We start from the raw sequence: 25,234 nt of genomic DNA, 5'->3' as shown, positions 1-25,234 counted from the left end.
AGGACACACACATCAAAAAATGCTCTGACTCTCTCAGAAGTATTCCACTATTTAAGAAGGGAGGGAGAGAGAAAACAGAGAAGTACAGACTTGTTAGCCTTACATCAGTCACTGGGAAAATGCTAGAATCTATTCTAAAAGATGTGATAAATGGTCACTTGGATAATAATGATCTGATTGGGCATAGTCAGCATGGATTTATGAATAGGAAATCATGCTTGACAAACCTGTTGGAGTTTTCTGAGGATGTTACTAACAGAATTGATAAAGGGGAGTCGGTGGACGTAGTATACTTGGATTTTCAGAAGGCTTTTGATAAAGTCCCCCACAGGAGGTTGGCTAGCAAAATTAAAGCACATGGGGTAGGAGGTAACATACTGGCATGGATTAAGGATTGGTTAACAGGCAGAAAACAGAGTAGGAATAAACGGGTCATTCCCGCGTTGGCAGGCTGTGACTAGTGGGGTACTGCAGGGATCAGTGCTTGGGCCCCAGCTATTCACAATATACATCAACCATTTGGATGTGGGGACCAAATGCAGTATTTCCAAGGTCGCGGATGACACAAAACTAGGTGGGAATGTGTGTTGTGAGGAAGATGCAAAACAGCTTCAAGGGGATTTGGACAGACTTAGTGAGTGAGCAAGAATATGACAGATGGAATATAGTGTGGAAAAATGAGAGGTTATCCACTTTGGTAGGAGGAACAGATGTGCAGAGTATTTCTTAAATGGCAAGAGATTGGAAAGTGTACATGTACAAAGGGACCTGGGTGTCCTCATCAATAAGTCACTGAAAGCTAACATGCAGGTGCAGCAAGCAATTAAGAAGGCTAATGGTATGTTAACCTTTATCGCAAGAGGATTTGAGTACAGGAGTAGTGAAGTCTTGCTTCAGTTGCATGGAACCTTGGTTCGACTGCACCTGCAGTAGTGCGTGCAGTTTTGGTCCCTTACCTTAGGAAGGATATTATTGCCATAGAGGGAGTGCAACAAACGTTCACCAGACTTGTTCCCAGGATGGCAGGATTGTCCTATGAAGAGAGATTGAGGAAACTGGACCTGTATTCTCTAGAGTTTCGAAGAATGACAGGTGATCTCATTGAAACCTACAAAATACTTAAAGGGATAGACAGGGTAGATGCACGCAAGATATTTCCCCTGGTTGGGGAGTGTAGAACCAGAGGACACACTTTCAAAATAAGGGGGACGCCACTTAGGACAGAGATGAGACATTTCTTTACTCGGAGGGTTGTGAATCTTTGGAATTCTCTACCCCAGAGGGCTGTGGAAGCTCAATCATTGAGTATGCTTAAAGCAGAGATTGACAGATTTCTAAATACCAATGACATGAAGGGAATATGAGGATAGTGTGGGAAAAAGACATTGAAGTGGATGATCAGCCAAGATCTTATTGAATGGTGGCGCAGGCCCGATGGGCTGAATGGCCTACTCCTGCTCCTATGTTTTGAAGTAATGTGGATGTAACCACACAGGTGAAAAAAAAGAAATGTAGCTAACTCCCCACTATGGACAGGTTCCCTCGTGACTTTTACTGATTAATGGGTCACCCATGGTGAAATAATTTGGTTTTGAACACAGACTTAGCTACGTATGTGACCAATTTCTATAAATTTTTTACGAATACAGTGGCGTAGTGGTTAGCACTGCAGCCTCACAGCTCCAGCGACCCGGGTTCAATTCTGGGTACTGCCTGTGTGGAGTTTGCAAGTTCTCCCTGTGTCTGCGTGGGTTTTCTCCGGGTGCTCCGGTTTCCTCCCACAAGCCAAAAGACTTGCAGGTTGGTAGGTAAATTGGCCATTATAAATTGTCACTAGTATAGGTAGGTGGTAGGGAAATATAGGGACAGGTGGGGATGTGGTAGGGAAATGGGATTAGTGTAGGATTAGTATAAGTGGGTGGTTGATGGTCGGCACAGACTCGGTGGGCCGAAGGGCCTGTTTCAGTGCTGTATCTCTAAACTAAACTAAAATAAACAGGAATCTTCTCATTTCACATGCAAATTCTCCCAGAATACTAAGTACTGAATTCTTTAGTCGTTTTTCAATATAAATATTGCCAAACACACAAAAGCACACTTAAATTTAGCATTTTCAATAAAAACTACTTACAGAACCACAATCCATCAAGAAAGCACCTTCCTTTGACAGTTTTTCTGCAGAAAGTTGCAGAATAGGTGGCTGAGGAATAGTTTTGTCCCCGATAGTGATGGAGCCCTACCAGAAACACAGAAAGAAATCAATTAATCATGAGCAAAATAATTAAACAAGGGAAAAACAAGTTATAGTCCTTGTAATTTCTCTCAAGTTTGAACCACGGAGCTCCAAGACTAGATGACTGAATGCATACACAGAGAGCATGTACCCAGACTTCAATGGAATTCCAGAACTTTCAAACGCACTGTTATGCTGGTATAAATCTGCTCACTTCGAAGATGCAGAAAATAGGACAGATAAAGTACATGGTCCACATTGTGTCTCACAAAATGATCCTTTATAACAGTCGAATCCTGGACAAGTACAATTCCTCCTTTGGACACTGACTACTAATTCTAAAATTAAATGTGCCTTGCTAGCAATGCCTAAATATCAAATTTCAAGGTTGAAATGAAAGATTTAAACACCTTCACAACAGATCAGTGGCAAATTTTGTACTAAAGCATATTTTGATCAATTTTAACTTTATAAAAAATTTTGAGGGTACGGAGAGAAATTTACCAAGATATCCAACACAGACATAACTGCAGCAAGGCACATAGGCCTGGCAAGAATGAATAATTTTATAACGTGAGGTAACAGTCTGAGTTAGATACAGAATAAGATAAAGGAGAATCCTAAATGATTCTATAAGTATATTAAGAGTAAAAGGGTAGCTAGGGAGAGAGTAGGTCCCCTTAATGATCAGTGTGGTAATCTATGTGTGGAGCCACGGGAAATGGGCGAGGTCTTAAATGAATACTTCTCGTCTGTATTTACCGTGGAGGTGGTCATGGAAGCTAGTGAGTTCAAGGGAGGGAACAGCGATATCCTGGAGCATACCAACATTACAAAGGAGGAAATGTTGGAGGTTTTGAAGCGCATTAAGGTGGATAAATCCCCAGGGCCTGACCAGGTGTATCCTAGGATGCTATGGGAAGCAAGGGAGGAGATTGCTGGGGCCCTGGCAGAGATTTTTGTATCATCGTTAGCCACGGGTGAGGTACCAGAAGACTGGAGGATAAAAATGTCATAATTTATATAGAAAAAATACCAATTTATTGAATTAACTTTTTAAAAAGGAAGATTAACATGGGATATATACAACAACAACTTGTATTTATATCACACCTTTAACATCATAAAACATCTCAAGGCACTTCACGGATGTCATCAAAAAAATCTGACACTGAGCCACATAAGGAGATATTCGAGCAGATGACTAAAGGCTTGGTCAGAGATAGGTTTAAAGGGGCATCTTAGAGGAGGAAAAAGAGGGAGAGAGACAGGGAGATTTAGGGAGCGAATTCCAGATCCTGGAGCTTTGGCAGTTGAAAGTATGGCCACCAATGGTGTAGCGATTGAAATCTGATCAAGATGCCAGAATTGGAGCAGTGAAGATATCTCAGAAGGTCATAGGCTGGGAGATGGTGGGCCCATTAAATAGTGAGGGAAGGTGGGGGAGGAAGTGCCAATCACCTTCCCTAGACCATGTGATTTAATGCAGGGCGGAGAACGCCGATGACAGTCTTTCTGCCTAGAGGCCAATTGAGGCCTTTAAGTGGCCAATTAATGGCCACTTAAGAGTATCTTCCTGCCACCGCTGGTATTTTACCGCTCGTGAAGGCGCTGCTGATACTACTGAATTGCAGGCCCTCTGATTGGCTCGCAGCTCTTGGAGGCAGGATCCCCATCGTTAAAGAGATGCAGATTCCGACAGTGGGAAGTTAATTGGCTGCCCACCATGGAATTTGGACGGGGGTCCAAAACAGGGCCAAGGCAGAGTCTCCCCCGCCTTCCTGGCCGTCACCAAGACCTCGCCATCAAGGTAAACTTCAGCCCAGGCAGTGGGCAGGTTCCATAGGATGTCATTTGTGACTTTGATAAGAGCCCTTTCAGTAATGTGGCAGGAACAGAAACCTGATGGCATTCTGGGAAAGATGGGCATGGATTTGGAAGGATACAGCACAATTAAGGATTCTGAAGAGGAAAGGGAGGTTGGGGTTGCGGCAATAGTTTGAAAAGACTAGGGAGTGGGGTCGTGATTGGATTTTTGGGGAGAGGGGTGAAGACAGCAGATTTGAAAGAGAGGACACTGTTAACATCAGCTAACTTGAGGACTGCACTTTCAAATCCTAACGGTCAATTTTGGCCCTCCATTGACCATGACATTTCTGCAGCTACTGATCTGCTCGACCATACCTTCACTTCCATCTTTGATGCCCTAGTCCCCATTAAAACCATTACTCTCCCTCTCTCATCCTGGCCATTCCCCCGCTGAGATCAAGGGGGTGGCCATTAATATGGGTTGGGGAGTTTATTTGGAAGGCGAGATTAAGGGAGGATACAAGGGCAGTGAACTCAGAGGAGAGAAAGCATGATGAATTGAGACGGAGGTTGAAATTACAGAGAATGAGAAGTGGCTCGGTGCAGAGCTAAGGAGGGAAAGCAGTGAAGATACTTATGCGGGAAAATTTTTATGGTACTTTGGTGGGGGGGGGGGTAGTTAAGAATAAAGTGCTTAAATGAGAGGTTTGAGAGGTGGAACAAGGTGAGACGCTCAAAGGAAGAGAAAGTGCCAGAGGAATAGGGGCACAGATCAAGGTGTGACTTGATGGTAACAGCCACACTGTCACCATAATGGTCGGACTGGGGGAAATGATGGAAGGTACAGCCATTTATGCTTCATTTAGGGGAAGGTGTCATCACCCCTCACCCAGGTTTCTGTCAAGGCCATGATATTGATGCAATCATCTTTAATGAGCTCATGGATGTCAAGGGGCTCAATCACAAGTGAATAGATATCCTGGAGGGAGATGCGAAGAGGGATGGTGATAGCTGATCGGTGACGGTGATAGTGCCCAAAGGGTCAGTACTGGGATGGGTGAGTTGAACAAGGAGATTGACAAAGAGTAGCCCCCAGTGCATGTGCAAGAAGGCCAGCGAGAGTGTAGCTTGGAGCAGTTGGGCTTGCTGCTTGTAAGGAGGTAGTGACGAGTGACTCATTGGGCCCTTTGGGTTTGTCAAATTTATTAGTTCCTTGCTGACCCAGAACATTAAGTAAAATGCTTCTTTATTGGGGATGCCTTTAAAACAAACTGCACAGTTATAACATTTTTTAAAATTTCTGGATACTTTAGTTGTCCTCTTTACCCAGCTGCGACTCAGTTGGTAGCACTCTCGCCTCTGAATCACAAGGTTCTGGGTTCAAGTCCTACTCTAGGATTTGAGCACATAAATCGAGGCTGGCACTCATGCACAGTACTGGGGGCAGCGCTACACTGTCAGAGTGCCGTCTTTCAGATAAGAGGTTAAACTGAGGCCCCATCTGCCTGCTCGGGTGGATGTAAAAGATCCCATGGCATTATTTCAAAGAAGAGCAGGGGAGTTATCCCTGGTGCATATTTATCCCTCAATCCACATTAAAGAAACAGAATATCTGGTCATTATCACATTGCTGTTTGTGGGTGTTTGCTGTGTGCAAATTGACTGCTGCATTTCCTACATTACAACAGTGACTAAACTTGAAAAGTACTTAATTGGCTGTAAAACACTTTGAAATGTCGGGGGATCACGAAAGGCGCTCTATAAATGCAAGTCTTTCTTTCCTTTTAAACGCAAGTGTGAGCTCTCCCTCTCAGCCAAAAGACAGGTTAGATGAGGGGTAACGGTCTCTTTATATTTTCCAATAAGCACCTTATTATTATAAAAGTAGAACGTTTCTGCTTCTCATGCTTCTCTATCTTTAACATCTCATTGAGCAGGAATAATTTTAAGTTGCACTTTCTAGGAACTAGGCTGACTGTGTCCGAATGTACTTTCCTCCTTGATTTGAGACCCTTATTTGCTGTTTAATTGTAAAATTTTTACCTCATTAGTCTGGCCTTTCCATGAATCCATGTTAATGAGGGGGCTAATTCCACTAATTAAGCAAAATATGGAAGTATCTGTTAAATTATATTTTCAACCCACAGCAAGTTTTCTTAGCCCATGACTGGAAAGCATACTGAAGAAATTAGTAGGTAACTGTTCTACCATTGAGGCAAGAGGATAATTTTTTAAAAAAACTTCCTCTTATCAAATGGTCCACCACCTGCCAGGTCTTCAAAAGTCTAATGTATAATAAAAACAGCAAATGCTGGAATTACTCAGCAGATCTGGCAGCATCTGTGGAGAGAGAAACAGAGTTAACGTTTCAGCTCTGTGACCTTTCATTTTGCTTTTGTGCTCCAGAAGTCTTAGTTTTTGAGGATTGCCTTAAAACTACAATTAATTTTAAGGTGAAAGTATTTTGAAATGCTATTTTACTAACCTCATCAGGCAGGTTATCTATTCTGTACAAGTTAGGATGAATCATAAGCATCAGATGAACTAATGGCTGAGTCTTCATCTCACACATGGCAAACACCCGCTCATCCAATCGAGTGCCAGTGCCAGTTCTGAATGCTTGCTGTAAAAACAAGGATTAAACAAGATATTAGTTGTGCTGTACAAATTAATAATTACTGTAACTTCTGATGCAGAAAAATTTACAAACTTGCAAAGCAAAAGTGTGCAAACAGTTCACAATGTCCTTATTGTTGGTCAGTACTCTGTTGGCTTGGTACTCTAAACCTGGTAAACAGCATGTGATCTTGAAGTCCGGAGCTGTTGCTCTTAGTGTCCTTGAACAGGGCAAATCCTTGAGGAGACCCTTTCTTTAATACTTTTAAGAGAATGCTGGAGCCATGGTGTACCAACAGACATCTAACGGAACAATCAGGTGATCAGCAATGATCAATGCTTGAGAGCACTTGTATAATATTTAAAACCAGTAGGGCACAAATCCATTGTTAATGGCTTAACGTGCTGCAACTGTTTTGAGAAAAGCACCAAAATTATGCATTTTTAAACATAAGGTTGTTAAAAGAACAATTGTACATTACACCGGTTTCTAAACTTACCACACCGACTCTCATGTTAGATGGTGAAAATGTGTAGGTCATTCAGGCATATTCTGAATATGCTCCTATAATATTTTTAAATGTACCTGTTTCAGAAGAGCCAGAATATAAAGAGCGAACAGCCTGAGGGAGTTTGGAGCCGCTAATACAGACTGCTGGAGGTTCGAAACAGTGGAACGATATGCAGATAAGGAATCTACCACAGCATTTACCAAGGCATCTCTGGCATCAGATAGACTCGAGGAAATAGATCGATCAACAGCTGAGGAGCAAACAATAACTTAGAGATTAAGACACAGAAATATTGAAGGTGCATGATTGTCAATGGCGTCCAATATCTTAAAATGCTTAAAGGGGAAATGAAAATATGTGAAGCGTACATGAGACCTAAAAAAAAGGTCTCAGCATTGTCAAATAATTAATCATATTTTATAACTGGCAAGGTATATTTTTTTATATATTTTTTTAAGGTGAAAATCTACACCTGCCTCAGTTTATTTTCTGTCGAAACCCTCACCCATGCTTTTGTTACCTTAAGACTCAGCTACTCCAAAGCTCATCTGGCCAGCCTCCCATCTTGCACACTGTAAACTTGAGCTCTTTCAAAACTTTGCCGTCCGTGTCCTAACTCGCACCAAGTCCCATTCACCTATTACTCCTGTGCTTGCTGAACTACACTGGCTCCCAGTTCAGCAATTCCTCGATTTAAAAATTCTCATCCTTGTTTTCAAATCCCTCCATGACCTTGCCTCGCTGCCCCGCAACCCCCTGTCCATCGCTGAAATCTCCTCCAGCCTTACAATCCTCCAAGATCTCTACATTCCTCCAATTCTCCAACACGGGGAGGCGGTGGCGTAGTGGTATTGTCACTGGACGAGTAACTAGTAACCCAGTGACCCAGGGTATTACTCTGGAGACCTGGGTTCGATTCCGACAAGAGAAGGTGGAATTTGAATTCAAATTAATAAAAAAAATCTGGAATTAAAAAGCTTGTCTAATGATGGCCATGAAACCATTGTCGATTGTTGTAAAAACCCATCTGGTTCACTAATGTCCTTTAGGGAAGGAAACCTGCTGTCCTTAACTGGTCTGGCCTGCATGTGACTCCAGACCCATAGCAATGTGGTTGACTCTTACATGCCCTCTGAAATGGCCTAGCAAGCCATTCAGTTGTATCTATCCGCTACGAAGTCAATAAAAAGGAATGAAACCGAACGGACCACCCGGCATTGACTTAGGCACCGGAAACGACAACGCAAACCCAGCCCTGTCGATCCTGCAAAGTCCTCCTTACTAACATCTGGGGGCTTGTGTCAAAGTTGGGAGAGCTGTCCCACAGACTAGTCAAGCAACAGCCTGACACAGTCATACTCACGGAATCATACCTGACGGACAATGTCCCAGACACTGCCATCAACATCCCCGGGTATGAACAGACCCACCAGCAGGATAGACCGAGCAGAGGTGGTGGCACAGTGGTATACAGTAGGGAGGGAGTTGTTCTGGGAGTCCTCAACATCGACTCTGGATGCCATGAAGTCTCATGGCATCAGGTCAAACATGGGCAAGGAAACCTCCTGCTGATTATCACCTACGACCCTCCCTCAGCTGATGACTCAGTACTCCTCCAAGTTGAACACCACTTGGAGGAAGCACTGAGGATGGCAAGGGCGCAGAATGTACTCTGGGTGGGGGACTTCAATGTCCATCACCAATAGTGGCTCGGTAGCACAATTACTGACCGAGCTGGCCGAGTCCTAAAGGACTGGGTCTGCAGCAGGTGGTGGGGGAACCAACACAAGGGAAAAACATACATGACCTTGTCCTCACTAATTTGCCTGCCGCAGATGCATCTGTCCATGACAACATTGGTAGAAGTGACCACCGCACAGTCCTTGTGGAGACGAAGTCCCTCCTTCACATTGAGGATACATCGTGTTGTGTGGCACTATCACCGTGCTAAATGGGATAGATTTCGAACAGATCTAGCAATGCAAAACCGAGCAACCATGAGGTGGTGTGGGCCATCAGCAGCAGCAGAATTGTACTCAGCCACAATCTGTGACCTCATGGCCCAGCATATCCCCCACTCTACCATTACCATCAAGCCAAGAGACTAACCCTGGTTCAATGAAGAGAGCAGGAGGGCACGCCAGGAGCAGCACCAGGCATACCTCACCAGGCTCACCTTGGAAATGCAATCCATCCATCTCCACTCCAAGGCAGAAGGGTCAGGAACCACAAGACACAGTTTAAAAAATGAAGCTACAACACAGGACTACTTGCATGCCAAACTGCGTAAGCAGCATGCGACAGACAGAGCTAAGCGATCCCATATCCAGCTGATCAGATCTAAGCTCTGCAGTCCTGCCACATCCAGCTGTGAATGGTGGTGGACAATTAAACAACTAACTGGAGGAGGTGGCTCCACAAATATCCCATCCTCAATGATGGGGGAACTCAGCACATCAGTGCGAAAGATAAGGCTGAAGCATTTGCAATAATCTTCAGCCAGAAGTGCCGAGTTGATGATCCATCTCGGCCTCCTCCTGAAGTCCCCAGCATCACAGATGCCAGACTTTAGCCAATGCAATTCACTCCGCGTGATATCAAGAAACAACTGAAGGCACTGGATACTGCAAAGGCTATGGGCCCTGACAATATTTCGGCAATAGTACTGAAGACCTGTGCTCCAGAACTTGCTGCGCCCCTAGCCAAGCTGTTCCAGTATAGCTACAACACTGGCATCTACCCGGCAATGTGGAAAATTGCCCAGGTACGTCCTGTACACAAAAAGCAGGACAAGTCCAACCCGGCTAATTACCACCCCATCAGTCTACTCTCAATCATCAGTAAAGTGATGGAAGCTGTCATCAACAGTGCCATCAAGCAGCACTTGCTAAGCAAAAACAGGCTCAGTGATGCTCAGTTTGGGATCCGCCAGGGCCACTCAGCTCCTGACCTCATTACAACTTTTGTCCAAACATGAACAAAAGAGCTGAACGCCAGAGGTGAGGTGAGAGTGACTGCCCTTGACATCAAGGCAGCATTTGACCGAGTATGGCATCAAAGAGCCCTAGCAAAACACGAGTCAATGGGAATCAGGGAGAAAACTCTCTGCTAGTTGGAGTCATACCTAATGCAAAGGAAGATGGCTGTGGTTGTTGGAGGTCAATCATCTCAGCTCCAGGACATCACTGCAGGAGTTCCTCAGGGTAGTGTCCTAGGCCCAACCATCTTCAGCTGTTTCATCAATGACCTTCCTTCAATCATTAGGTAGAAGTGGGGATGTTCGCTAATAATTGCACAATGTTCAACACCATTCGCAACTCCTCAGATACTGAAGCAGTCCATGTAGAAATGCAACAAGACCTGGACAATATCCAGGCTTGGACTGATAAGTGGCAAATAACATTCGTGCCACACTAGTGCCAGGCAATGACCATCTCCAACAACAGAAAATCTAATCATCTTCCCTTGACATTCAATGGCATTACCATCGCTCAATCCCCCACTATCAACATCCTCGGGGTTACCATTGACCAGAAACTGAACTGGAGTAGCCATATAAATACCGTGGCTACAAGAGCAGGTCAGAGGCTAGGAATCCTGAGGCGAGTAACTCACCTCCTGACTCCCCAAAGCCTGTCCACAATCTACAAGGCACAAGTCAGGAGTGTGATGGAATACTCTCCACTTGCCTGGATGGGTGCAGCTCCAACAATACTCAAGAAGCTCGACAACAACCAGGACAAAGCAGCCCGCTTGATTGGCACCCCATCCTCAAACATTCACTCCCTCCACCACCGGCACACAGTGGCAGCAGTGTGTACCTTCTACAAGATGCACTGCAGCAATGCTCCTTAGACAGCACCTTCCAAACTCACGACCTCTACCAACTAGAAGGACAAGGGCAGCAAATGCATGGGAACACTACCACCTGCAAGTTCCCCTCCAAGTCACACACCATCCTGATTTGGAACTATATCGGCGTTCCTTAACTGTCGCTGGGTCAAAATCCTGGAACTCCCTTCCTAAGAGCGCTGTGGGTGTACCTACCTCACTTGGACTGCAGCAGTTCAAGGCATCAGCTCACCACCACCTTCTCAAGGGCAATTAGGGATGGACAGTAAATGCTGGCCTAGCCAGCGACACCCACATCGCATAAATGAATAAGAAAAATAAAATTCTAGCTTCTTGCATGCCTCTGATTTTCTTCACTCCAATATTGATGGCCATGGCTCAAATGGCTAGGTGCTAAGGTCCAGAATTCCTTCTCTAAACCTCTCCATCTCTTTCTACCTCTTTCCACTCCTTTAGGATGTTCCTTAAAACCTACCTCTTTTGGTTGCCTGTCCTAATATCCTATGTGGCTTGGTGTCAAATTTGTTTGAAAACACTCCTGTAAAGCACCTTGGGATGTTTCACTACACTAAAGATGCTATATAAATGCATATTGTTGATGACAATAACAACATGTGCCTTGATGATACATATGGCCATAAAGGGTTCATAATCACTTTCAGCCTTCACTATTAAGGTAAAATTCTACCATTCTGTCTGAATTTAGCACTCTGCATTTTTCTGAAGTGCCTATCTTTGCTGGCACTTTTCTGTGACAGTAGGCTCTGAAACATGCTACTTTAGGCACCTTCCAATGAGGCAGAAGTGGTAATTTAGCAAATTGCAACAACTAAAATTCTCAATCAGTCCATCAAGAAATGTCCCCCAAACCATCTGACACAAGGCCTACTGTTCATTAAAGACCTCTACATTCTTCACAGCCTCAAGAAGTTACTATCGATCAAAGGATTTTGACACGCTAACTGTAGTGGTCATAAAGTACCAATGATTTTACCAGGCTGTGGTTGCAGCCTACATTAGGATTGGTGACTATTGCCTCATACATGATCGGTGATTCCATTTGGAAGCAGCTTGGATCCAGCGAGTATGGGGAACCCCCTTACAATGTTTAGCACACCAACAGACTTGACTTTCAAGCAGCATGGCTGGCCCCATTGTAAAACTGTCAAAAATGAACCAAGCAATCACGGTGGCATGTTACATCAACAAGCAGGGTAGAACTTGGTCCCCAGCTGACAGCACGAACACAAAATTTTCGTTGAATAAATTACACATATCACTCATCCTAGCAATTTCAAGGATACGAAAGGAAGAGACAGCCGTCAACAGGAATAGGATCCAGCTCTGACTACTGCTCCTCTATCTGCAAGTTTGTGACAAATGATGTTATAAGGAATCAGACCCTGTAGGAAAATTTCAGATTTCTGCTGTTGAGCCTGAGATGACAGGGTAGTAGCCCAATGGTCAGGAGTTCCCTGAATAATCAGGTCAAAAAACACTTTGGCACTCCTAGAGTCAAGGCTGACTTGAAGATGGAGGTTATCAGAACCTCACCATCAATGTTTGTACTATTATAGGATCCTCCCATTGCACAGTGCATGAAAGTGAAAGAATGTCAGACTTCCCAACTTGTGTACGGTCTTATTCTTTGAAAGAAGTTCACTCTTCCATACAAAGTTGCCACACAGCATGTCCTGCACTCATGGTTAATAAATCCAATACTGATAAACTCAGCGCATCAATGATTAAGGGTGCAAACATCAGCGCTCAATAAATTGCTCCAAAGCATCAACTATGTTCACATTTTGCAAAGAAAGAATGAAGAATCTTGTGTTCCCGTATCTTCATTCATTGCTTGGATTTTCCCCAGCACATTGTACTATTATGTTACAGCAGTGACTTACCCATAGTAGCTAGAAGGCAAGTAATAGCCTGCACATCTGCTCCTGCATAAACATCAGCCACAGAGTTCACAACAGGTAAACACAAAGTATGCACTCGAATCCGACGCTCACCTGCAAAAAAAGTTTGAAAAATCACTTTTTATAAAAACAATTAACCTGATCACAATTAAGTTATACAAAATAAAGACAAAACATATTTTAGGAATTGGAAGTCAGAAGTCTGATTTGTATCCATATATTCTGGATTTATTTATAGATGTCAAACCAAACACTAGAGATCTCCGGGATTGATCACTGTTTCTTTGCAGCAGAACAAAATATGCAGAAGCTACATCTGATTAAGAATTATTAAAGGTAGATTTTCAGCTCTGGGAGCAAAACTCCTTTATAAATCAGCAGCACTGATATACAGTTAAAAAAACAATTAACTGTTACAACATTTTTTTTTTAAAACCCTGAAATTGTGTTAACCAGCTCAGACAACTGCGAAGAATCTGATGGCAGTGGACCAAAATCTCTCCTCATTGTTTAGATGATGTGCAACACCAGAAATCTGTCTTTTCTCTTTACAGCTGCTGTCTATTTCTAGTATTTTTTCTTCCTATTTCAGATCTCCAGCCTCATTTCTTAATATCTTCATTACAAAGAAAAGGGGAACTGAAAACCTGAATTTCACTTTAGGTCTCGTGCCTGTTTATCATCTTTGTGTATCATGTGGTAACAAGTTGAAACCCACAATAAACTTCAAGTTGTCTTTATTGGGGCTAGCTGGACAAATGCATTTTTGTTTACACTGACATACACAGGAAAAAGACAGAAAATAAGGGAGGATACTAGCTGAACTACTACAAGATAAACAAATACATGTTTTTAAATTGACAGCTACACTGGTAACAGATTTAGAATGTATTACAAGACCAAGCCTAAGCAAAGTCTGTTACAGTATTAACAGATCAGAGAATAATTGTATAGTCCAAACACAACATCCTGGAGATGGCCACTAATTTTATTAACCCCTAATGAAAATTCTAACAGTATTTATGTGAACAAATATTTAAGTCAAAAATTGAAATCAAGTACTTGAGCAGCAAGCTAATAATCTTGGACATTTATCATCTTCCTTGGTGTGCACACAAGTATCAGAATACAATGCTGATGGTGTTGATCCCCACTGCCTTCAGCTTTACCAGGGCACCTTGGTGCTACACTCAGTCAAATGCTGCCTTCACTTCACGGACAGTCACTCACCTCGCTTCTGGAGTTAAGTTCTTGCATCCATGTTTGCCCCAAGGTTGTAATGACACCTGGAGTTGAGGGGGTTCTGGAGGTTATTGGTGAGTATATTCAAGATTGAGTGTGATAGAGTTTTGGTCATTCAGGGAATCAAGTGATATGGGGAGAGGGTGAGAAAGTAGAGTTGGTGTAAAATTCAGCCATGATCTTACTGAATGCTGGAGCAGACTCAAGGGGCCATATGGTCTGTTCCTGCTCCTATTTCTAATGTTCATATGGGAGGGGACTCGGTAATGGTAATGCCATTAATCTTCAAAGGAAGGTGGTTATCTCTTGTTGCAGGCATTGACTGCTCCATGATCTGAGAAATTGTGATTAGAACTGAACACTGTAATCAAGAGCAAAATGCCTTATATATGACATTATAATAGAGAGAAGATAATCGATTAAGCAGCTGAAGATAGTTGAGACTACTAGGGCCCTGCCCTGAGATACTCCTGCAGTCCTGTCCTGAAGCTGGGATGATTCGCCTCCAACAACCACAACCACCTTCCTATGTTCCAGGTATGACTCCAGTCACTGGAGAGTTTTTCCCTTTATTCCCATTGCCTACAGTTTTTACCAGAGTTCCTTGATGCTATACTTGGTCAAATGCTGTCTTCACATCAAGGACAGTCACTCATCTCACTTCTGGAATTAAGATCCTGTGTCTATGTTTGGACCAAGATGGTAATGAGGTCTGGAATTAAGTGATCTTGGTGGTTATTAGCAACTACCGCTTGAAAGCACTGTTAAAATCTCCTTCCATCACTTTGCTGACTAGGAGAATGCTGATAGGGTAGTAATGGGTCATGTTATATTTGTCCTGCTTTTGGTGAACAGGACATACCTGGGCAATTTTTTACATTGCCGGGTAGATACTCTATCTGTATAGGAACAGCTTTATTAGTTCTGGAGCACAGTTCCTCAGCAATAAAGCTGGGACATTGTTGGGGCCTGCAGCCTTTGCTGTGTCGAGTGCACTCAGTCATTTCTTGATGTCACAGAGTGGATTTAACTTGGCTGACAATCATCACCTGTGACGATGGTGACATTTATAGAAGGTGGAGAAGGATTGTCTATTCCACCTAGTAACTACTTTAATTGTCCATCGTCATTCGCAACTGTATGTGATAGGGTTGTAGAGCTTGGACCAGATCCTTTGGTTGAGTTATTGCTTAACTCTGTCCATAGCAAGCTGCTTCCACTGATCAGCATGCATGTAGTCTTGTGTTGTAGTTTCACCAGGTTGGCACCTAATTTTTGGGTACACCTGGTGCTGCTCCTGGAATCTCTTCCACACTCCTCACACGGCCAGGATGCGTCATTTGGCTTGACAGTGATGGAGGAGTGAGAGATATACCATACACGAGGGTACAGATTGTGGTGGTACACAATTCTGCAGCTGCTGTTGGTCCAGAGCACCTTATAGATGCCCAGTTTTGAGCTGCTAGATTTATTCTTAATCTATCCCACTTAGCACAGTGGTAGTGCCAAAAGACATGATGGAGGATGTCCTTCATGTGAAGATGGTACTTGACCTCCACATGGGCAGACCCACCAGAGATGGCAGCGGCACAGCAGTATACAGTCGAGAGGGAGTGGCCCTGGGAGTCCTGAACATCGTCTCCAGATCCCATGCAGTCTCATGGGATCAAGTCAAATATGGACAAGGAAACCTCCTGCTGATTACCACCAACCACCCTCCCTCAGCTAATGAATCAGTACTCCTCCACGTTGACCACCACTTGGAAGAAGCACTGAGGGTAGCAAGAACACAGAATGTACTCTGGGGGATTTCAATGTTAATCACCAATAATGGCTCGGTAGCACCACTACTGACCCAACTGGCTGAGTCCTGAAGGACATATCTGCCAGACTGGGCCTGAGACTGGTGGTGAGAACACCAGCAAGAAGGAAAAACCTACTGACCTCGCCTTCACCAATCTACCTGTCTCAGAGGCATCAATCTATGACAGTATTTCTAGGACTGACCACCGCATAGTCCTGTGGAGACAAAGTTCCATCTTCATTTGGAGGATACCTTCCATCGTGTTGTGAGGCAACACCACCATGCTAAATGGGATAGATACAGAACAGATTCAGCAACTCAAAACTGGGCATCCATGATTGCGCTGTGGGCCATCAGCAGCAGCAGAATTGTATTCTACCACAATCTGTCACCTCATGGCCCAGCATATCCTTCACTCTACCACTACCATCAAGCCAGGGGACCAATTCTGGTTCAATGAGGGATGTAGGAGAGCACACCGGGAGCAGTATCAGGCATATCTAAAAATGATGTGCCAACCTGGTGAAGCTACAACACAGGACTATTTGCATGCTAAACAGTGGAAGCAGCATGCGATGGACAGAGCGAAGTGATCCCAAAATCATGGATCCGATCAAAGCTCTGCGATCCTGCCACATCCAACCATGAATGGTGGTGAACAATTAAACAACTAACCAGAGGAGAAAGTTCCACAAATATCCCCAGCTTCAATGATGGTGGAGGCCTGCACATCTGTGCAAAAGACAAGGCTGAAACATTTGTAATTATTTTCAACCAGAAGTACTGAGTGGATGATCCATTTCAACCTCCTCCTGAGGTCCCCAGCATTACAGATGCCAGTCTTCAGCCAATTTGATTCACTCCACGTGATATCAAGAAATGACTGAAGGCACTGGATACAGCAAAGGCTATGGGCCCTGACAACATCCCAGCCGTAGTACTGAAGACCTGTGCACCAAAACTAGCCGTGCCCCCTCGCCAAGCTGTTCCAGTACAGCTAAAACATTGGCATCTACCTGACAATGTGGAAAATTGCCCAGGTATGTCCTGTCCACACAGAGCAGGACAAATTCAATCCGGCCAGTTACTACCTCATCAGTCTACTCTCAATCATCAGCAAAGTGATCGAAAGTATGTCGATAGTGCGTTCAAGTGACACTTACTCAGCAATAGCCTGTTCACCGATGCTCAGTTTGGGTTCTGCTAGGACCACTTGGCACCAGACCTTATTAGGGTCTTGGTCCAAACATAGAGAAAAGAGCTGATCTCCAGAGGTGAGGTGAGAGTGACTGCCCTTGACATCAAGGCAGCATTTGACCAAGTATGGCATCAACATGCCCTAGCAAAATTGAAGTCAATGGGAATCAGGGGAAAACTCTCCACTGGTTGGAGTCATACCTAGCACAAAGGAAGATTGCTTTGATTGTTGGAGGGCAATCATCTCAGCTCAGGACATTACTGCAGAAGTTCCTCAAGGCAGTGTCCTAGGCCCAACCATCTTCAGCGGCTTCATCAATGATCTTCCCTCCATCATAAGGTCAGAAATGGGGATATTTTCTTATGATTACCGTCTTCAGTACCATTTGCAACTCCTCAGATACAGAAGGAGTCCATGCCCACATTCAGCAAGACTTGACAACATTCAAGCTTGGGCTGATAAATGGCAAGTAGCATTCACATCACACAAGTGTCAGGCAATGACCATTTCCAAGAAGAGAGAATCTATCCTTCTCCCCATAACATTCAGCATTACTGTCACTGAATCCCCCATCATCAACATCCTGGGGTTTACCATTAAACAGGAACTTAACTGGACCAGCCATATTAATACAGTGGCTATAACAGCTGGTCAGAGGCTGGGATATCTGCGGTGAGTAACTCACCTGCTGACTCCCCAAATCCCGTCCACCATTTAGAAGACAAAAGTTAGGAGCGTGATGGAAGGACAAGGGTAGCAGATGCATGGGGACTCCACCACCTACAAGTTCCCCTCCAAGCCACACACCATTCTACCTTGAAACTATATCACCGTTCCTTCTTTGTCGCTGGAACTCCCTCCCTAACAGTACTCTGGGTGTACTTATACCACATGGACTGCAGCAGTTCAAGGCAGCCACTCACCACCACCTTCTCAAGAGCAATTAGAGGTGGGTAACAAATGCTGGCTTTGCCAGCGATGCTCACATCCCAGGAAAGAAAACAAAAAGGAGTACTGAATCATCAGCTGAGGGAGGAGTTATCAGCGGGAGGTTTCCTTGCCTACGTGAGTGGTAATCATGAGACTTTCTGGGGTCCAAAGGCAATGTTGAGAACTCCCAGATCTCTAGATTACTAATACAGTACCAGAACTATACACCATAATTTGGTAAGGGAAAAGAACCTTTCAGACAGACACTAAGGGCTGGATTATACTCTGGTGACAGGAGTTCCAGCAGCTGGACAGAAGGCGGGCAGCGGAGGGAGGCGGTTAGTGGGGAGAACTTGCCTCAGCCCTCCGTCAGATCCCAATTTCTATGCAGCGACGGGCAACCAATCACCTGCCCGTCAGGTAACTGTTCCTTTAAGGGACGACCTCCCACCTCCAGAGCTGCCGAGGCCGTTGAAGATGTTAGAGACCCCGGGACAGGTAAATGCGGTCAGCGTCGTTCGGGCCAGTCAGGCAGGCCCTGGCGACATGGTGGGGTGGGATGGGGTCAGCCATCGCTGCTGGGTGTGCGGCCCTCCCGAGGCCCTGGATTTCCTCTAAAAGGGGGGATTCCCCCCCACCTCCCCCAAGGAGGCCGCCAGGTCTCACATGGCAGCATCTCCCTGCAGCGGCAGGCTCTCCAATTTCAACAAAATTGGAGCAGAGGTGGGAAGAGGTCCTTAAATGGCCACCTAAGGGCCTTGATTGGCCTGCTGTGGGAAGGCTGTCCTTAGCCTTCCCCTCCCTGGACAAAATGGCAGGGGGTCTGAGCAACGACGGGAATGGCAACCCTTGCCATTTAGTTTGACCTCGCGCCTCCGTGCCTGTTTCATGTGCAGGATAAAATCCTGCCCTAAGGGTTCACAATAGGGGGACAAACAGATTGTAGGGCTTTCTGTATGTCATTAAAATACAAAATATTTGTGTACACAGAATATTCCTGCAGTGGCAGGTGATCTTGCAATGTGAGGTGAAAAATTTCAATTTTGGTTTTTGGGCAGATGTTGATTGTAAGGTGGAAAGATTGGGACAGATCCTGGATTGTTCGCTGAAGGTCTCTGCAATTAGCTGCTGCTGAACAATTTTGGTGACATTCAATTGTTGGCCCCTTTCTTACCATTCTCCACGTCATGGTTGTTTGCATCATACTGCAGGCGCTCCTCCAATGGCAACTTCATGTGCATTTTTCATTGCAGAACTAAGTTATGTGGTGTATAGTACACAATTATCATATATGACACCATGAGAGGAAGCCACTAGATCTGTCCAAGAACCTGAATCATTGTTTCATGACTCCGGGTGCTCCGGTTTCCTCCCACAGGCCAAAGACTTGCGGGTTGATAGGTAAATTGGCCATTGTAAAAATTGCCCCTCGTGTAGGTAGGTGGTAGGAGAATTGAGGGAAGGTGGGGATGTGAGAGGGAAAATGGGATTAATGTAGGATTAGTATAAAATGGGTGGTTGATGGTCGGCGCGGGCCAAAGGGCCTGTTTTGGTGCTGTATCTCTCTATGACTCTATGATCTCCTTGATGAGGACTCTAGTTGAAACGCTGATCTGACTGCAACAGAGCTCCACTGCTGATCATGGGCTCCTTACATGAGTTACAAGTCAGGTACACCCCTCAGAAAGCCAACGAGTCCTGCGCCTGTGTGTATTCATATCTTTTCCACATCCAAAAGGGCGGTATCAGTCAACATAAAAAGAAAACTCATGCCACAGTCCATTGCCTTTTTGCTTACGAGTTTATCATAGGAGATGGATTAATATTTGCATACTGTTTTCCCGAATCAGAAGTTACAACATGGGCTACTTGCAATCTGCTTCCTCTTGTAACGACCCTAACTGGCATCTTTGCAAACCCATTTCAAACATCTGCAATCCATGGAGTAAACTAGTGACCTGTATCCACAACAGATGATGGATTTAAACTGCTGTCTCTGAGCATTGCTAAACATTACTGACATCTAGAGAGGCACTGCCTCATTGTCTTTTATTAGCTGCTTTTAGTGCTCCATAATATAACTGAAATCATAAGTATATCCCTTTATAAAATAAATATAGTGCTGAGCTCAGGCTTAAAACTCAATAAATATTTACATGTTCTGTATAATACTATTTTTTCATTGTGGGGCTTGTGTTTTTTATGATTCCTGGCCCACCCTATATTTGTATGACTTCTGAAATGTGACACCTGTTTTAGACTTGGCATAACAGATGAACACAAATAATCCATTTGCTGAAAGTTGATACTGGTACAAGAACAATAAAGCTCAGTTCCTCTAGGCATAGATTTCTTACTTTCCAGCTCAAGACATAGTCATTACTACATTTTCAGGTGACAGTGAATTGAATGTGGACAGGGAAATATTTCAGGCTCATTTCCATAAAGATGCGTCAGTCAAACTGTGCTCTGCATTGTCTTGCACAGTTGGGAAGAGGGAGCAGAAAGTGCTTCCAATCATCACACAACTTTCTCCAGCATCAGTTACAAGCCTAACCTAGTGACTTCAGTCTCGCTGCCCCCCAACCACCCTAGTATTTGGCACCTGGGCTAATTCCTCACTGCTTTAATAGTACTGAAGCCTGATTTGCCTCAAACTTCAGCAGTTGTCATTAGATAGTGTGTTGATGGTTCAACATGTCTCAATTGTTGAGTATAACACAAAGAACATCCAACTAGAACCCATCCTACAGCATGCAAGAACTTCAAAATTGAGTGTGGGGGCTTGGAAAATTGCCCTTAGTAGAATTTCCCTCAAGGGATGATAGTAATAACCAATTTGTAAATCCATATAGAACCACTTTGAAAGAAAGAGACACTCTGTACCTTCAAGAGTCTATATTCTTCAGACTTTCCTACATTCTACTCAATGCTGACATGTCAATGTTTGAGAACAGCAGCATTTCTAATAAATAATCTAGCTCAAATATGGTATATCATATTTAGAATACATGCTTTTCGGATTCACAAAAGCTACTATGGGCATTTTGCTGACAGTTTACATTCTTTGGATCCCTCAGAGTTTTTAGGGCTAGAAATACATTTTTACCTTTTCCATAATAAATACTTGTGCCTCAATATGTCACCACATTTATAACTGAGGAGAAGGTAAAGATATACATTTACACAAGCAAATACTTAAAAAGTATCTATAGTTTTAGTTAGACATAACACTTTCCACCAAGTCTTTCTACATATTTTATTAATGGTAAATCTTTAGAATGAAACAACGAATATGTGGATATAAAACTCTGATTTAAATTTTCTTGAATGACATAAACTAATGTGAAAATACATACTTTGATTTTCTTTTAGGTAAACCTACCTTTGCTTGAAGTGTAAAGCAAAGCAGCCTGAAAACATACAATGGACGTGTCAACCAGACTTTCCTCAATAGACATTTGCACTGTAAATCCTGAATCAGGATTTATATTAGCAAGGGATAACAGATCAGTGGAACGTACAAAGAAGTTTCCATGGAAAGTATGAATGGAAAGACCTGTAAATGAGAAATCATTACTATCTGGGCACTGTAATGCTTCCACACATACCTGATGTGTAACAAAGCAAATCAGTTCATTTTTTTGTAACTTTAGGTTCCTTTAAATACAATGTCATGGAATTTGCTGTATATGGGAATTTGTATTAATCATAGTTGTACTTCTATAATGAATTGAAACATCTTAAGGTTATTTGCACTACTAATTGTTTTTATGTACACTGACTTAAAACAAGAGCAAATAGATTAAATAAATGCAATAACTTGTGGATTTGAATAATTAATTGAATATTGACTAACTTTCCATTCTGCTAAGTAAATGTTTATTATTGAAAAAATATTTATTCTTCATTCTCTATTTCTCACGCTGTTTAGATTCTCCAGGTGTCCAGGGAAAGACAGCAAAATTGTTGATATTACCAAGTGATGAAAAATTTTCAATTGTAAAGCACTTATTACATCTCTTGGAAAAGCCTCGAAGCACAAATATTTTGAAGTGCAGTGGTTTATTTATTTATTTAGAGATACAGCACTGAAACAGGCCCTTCGGCCCAAGTCTGTGCTGACCAACAACCACCCATTTATACTAACCATACATAATCCAATATTCCCTACCACCTACCTACACTAGGGGCAATTTACAACGGCCAATTTAACTATCACCTGCAAGTCTTTGGCTGTGGGAGGAAACCGGAGCACCCGGTTTCTGTGCAGAAAAAGGCAGCAGCCACTTTACCAACAGTAAAATCCCACAGGCAGCAATAAAATAAGTGATCAGTTAATTATTTTTGGTGATGCTGCTTCACAGAGCCATATTGGCCAGAACATTGGAAGAATTTCCTGCCTTTGTCAAACAACACTATGGAATTTTTAAAGTGGACAAGAAATATTAAGACCGGTGTAGCCTTAAATTAGTACCTTATTTGATTAATGGCATCTCCGACAATGCAACATTTCCTCAGCATTGCACTGGTGTATCAGCCTTGCTTAAATGAGGCTTGAATTGGCAACCTTTTGGCTCAGTAAAAAGAGGCTCCCAAATGAGCCAATCTGACAATCATAATTAAAATTGTCATTATGAATCTATACAGTTATCAGAATCCATCTGTTGTATTTCAGCCCCAAATGTATTCTAGCTATCTGATGAATCATAGAGTTACACAGCACAGAAACAGGCCCTTCAGTGCACCGTGTCCATGCCAGCCATCAAGCAGCTATCTATTCTAATCCCATTTTCCAGCACTTGACCCATAGCCTTGTATGCTATGGCGGTTCAAGTGTTCATCTAAATACTTCTTAAATGCTGTGAGGGTTCCTGCCTCTACCACCCCTTCAGACAGTGTGTTCCAGATTCCAACCACCCTCTGGGTGAAATTTTTCCCCTCAAATCCCCTCTAAACCTCCTGTCTCTTACATTAAATTTATGCCCCCTGGTTATTGACACCTCCGCTAAGGGAAAACATTTCATCCTATCTACTCTATCTATGCTCCTCATAATTTTGTATACCTCTATCAGGTTTCCCCTCAGCCTTTTCTGCTCTAAGGAAAACAACCCTAGCCTATCCAGTCTCTCTTCATAGCTGAAATGCTCCAGCCCAGGCAACATCTTGCTGAATCTCCTCTGCACCCTCTCCAGTGAAATCACATCCTTCCGATAGTGTGACCATGATTGTACACAGTACTCCAGCTGTGGCCGAACTAACATTTTATACAGCTCCATCATAACCTCCCTGCTCTTGTTTTCCGTGCCTCAGCTAATAAAGGCAAGTATCCCATATGCCTTCCTAACCCCCTTATCGACCTGTGCTGCTGCCTTCAGTGATCCATGGACAAGTACACCAAGGTCCCTCTGACCCGCTGTACTTCCTAGGGTCTTACCACCCATTGTATATTCTCTTGCCTTGTTAGTCCTCCCACAATGCAACACCTCACACTTCTCAGGATTAAATTCCATTTGCCACTGCTCCGCCCATCTTACCAGTCCATCTGTATCATCCTCTAATCTAAGGCTTTCCTCCTCACCATTTACAACACCACCAATTTTCGGGTCGTCTGCGAACTTACTGATCATACCTCCTATATTCACGTCTAAATCATTAATGTACACTACAAACAACAAGGGTCCCAGCACCGATCCCTGCGGTACACCACTGGTTACAGACTTCCAATCGCAAAAACAACCCTCGACTATCACCTTCTGCCTCCTGCCACGAAGCCAATTTTGGATCCACTTTGCCAAATTGCCTTGGCTCCCATGGGCTTTTACCTTCTTGACCAATCTCCCAAGCGGGACCTTATCAAAAGCCTTACTAAAGTCCATGTAGACTACATCAACTGCTTTACCCTCATCTATACGTCTAGTCACTTCTTCGAAAAAATCCAGTCAAGTTTGTTAGACATGATTTCCCCCTGACAAAGCCATGCTGACTATCCTTGATTAATCCCTGCCTCTCCAAGTGGAGATCAATCCTGCCCCTCAGAATTTTTTCCAATAGCTTCCCTACCACTGATGTTACACTCACCGGCCTGTAATTACCTGGTTTATCCCTGCTACCCTTCTTGAATAATGGTACCACATTCGCTGTCCTCCAGTCCTCTGGCACCTCTCCTGTGGCCAGTGAGGAATTGAAAATTTGTGTCAGAGCCCCTGCTATCTCCTCCCTTGCCTCACTTAACAGCCTGGGATACATTTCATCTGGAACTGGGGATTTATCCACTTTTAAGTCTGCTAAAACCAATAATACCTCCGCCCTTTCAATGCTAATTTGTTCGAGTATATCACAATCCCTTTCCCTGATCCTTTTCCAAAGTGAACACAGATGAAAAGTAATCATTTAAAACCTCATCTACGTCCTCCGGCTCCACACACAGATTGCCACTTTGGTCCCTAATGGGCCCTACTCTTTCCCTGGTTATCCTCTTGCCCTTAATATACTTATAAAACGCCTTGGGATTTTCCTTTATCTTGCCAGCCAGTGTTTTTTTCATGCCCCCTCTTCGCTCTCCTAATTATTTTTTTAAGTACTCCCCTACATTTTCTATACTCCTCTAGTGCCTCTGCTGTTTTCAGCCCCCTGAATCTGCCATAGGCCTATTTTTTTTTCCTTATCCAATCCTCCATATCCCTTGACACCCAGGGTTTTCTGGACTTGTTGGTCCTACTCTTCACCTTTACGGGAACATGTTGGCTCTGAACTCTCACTATTTCCTTTCTGAATGACTCCCACTGGTCTGATGTAGACATTCCTACAAGTAGCTGTTCCCAGTCCACTTTGGCCAGATCCTGTTTTATCATATTGAAATCAGCCTTCCCCCAATTCAGTACCTTTATTTCCGGCCCATCTTTGTCCTTTTCCATAACTACCTTAAATCTTGCAGAGCTATGGTCACTATTCCCGAAATGCTCCCCCACTGACACTTCTACCACTTGCCCGGCTTCATTCCCTAGGATTAGGTCCAGTACCGCCCCTTCTCTTGTAGGACTTTCTACGTGCTGGCTCAAAAAGCTCTCCTGTATGCACTTTAAGAATCCCGCCCCCTTTAAGCCGTCTGCACTA

The 25,234-nt window shown here is 43.7% G+C and overlaps 1 protein-coding gene across 5 annotated transcripts in view; it reads right to left on the bottom strand.

Annotated features, from left to right (window-relative positions):
• The window catches only part of LOC137374384 (protein transport protein Sec24B-like), a 139,146-nt gene that overhangs the window by 8,430 nt on the left and 105,482 nt on the right, over positions 1 to 25,234 (bottom strand). For all 5 annotated transcript variants that reach the window (XM_068040399.1, XM_068040426.1, XM_068040436.1 and 2 more), the window contains 5 exons: positions 21,504 to 21,677; positions 12,927 to 13,037; positions 7,245 to 7,420; positions 6,528 to 6,665; positions 2,132 to 2,236 (listed from right to left, as the gene is read on the bottom strand). In XM_068040399.1, coding sequence (XP_067896500.1) covers positions 2,132 to 2,236; positions 6,528 to 6,665; positions 7,245 to 7,420; positions 12,927 to 13,037; positions 21,504 to 21,677 — 704 coding nt within the window. The remainder of the gene's footprint in view (positions 1 to 2,131; positions 2,237 to 6,527; positions 6,666 to 7,244; positions 7,421 to 12,926; positions 13,038 to 21,503; positions 21,678 to 25,234) is intronic.

Source organism: Heterodontus francisci, chromosome 1, assembly GCF_036365525.1.
Source record: "Heterodontus francisci isolate sHetFra1 chromosome 1, sHetFra1.hap1, whole genome shotgun sequence".
Lineage (NCBI taxonomy): Eukaryota > Metazoa > Chordata > Chondrichthyes > Heterodontiformes > Heterodontidae > Heterodontus > Heterodontus francisci.
The sequence above is the reverse complement of the archived record's forward strand: the minus strand, read 5'-3'. Positions and strand labels throughout refer to the sequence as shown.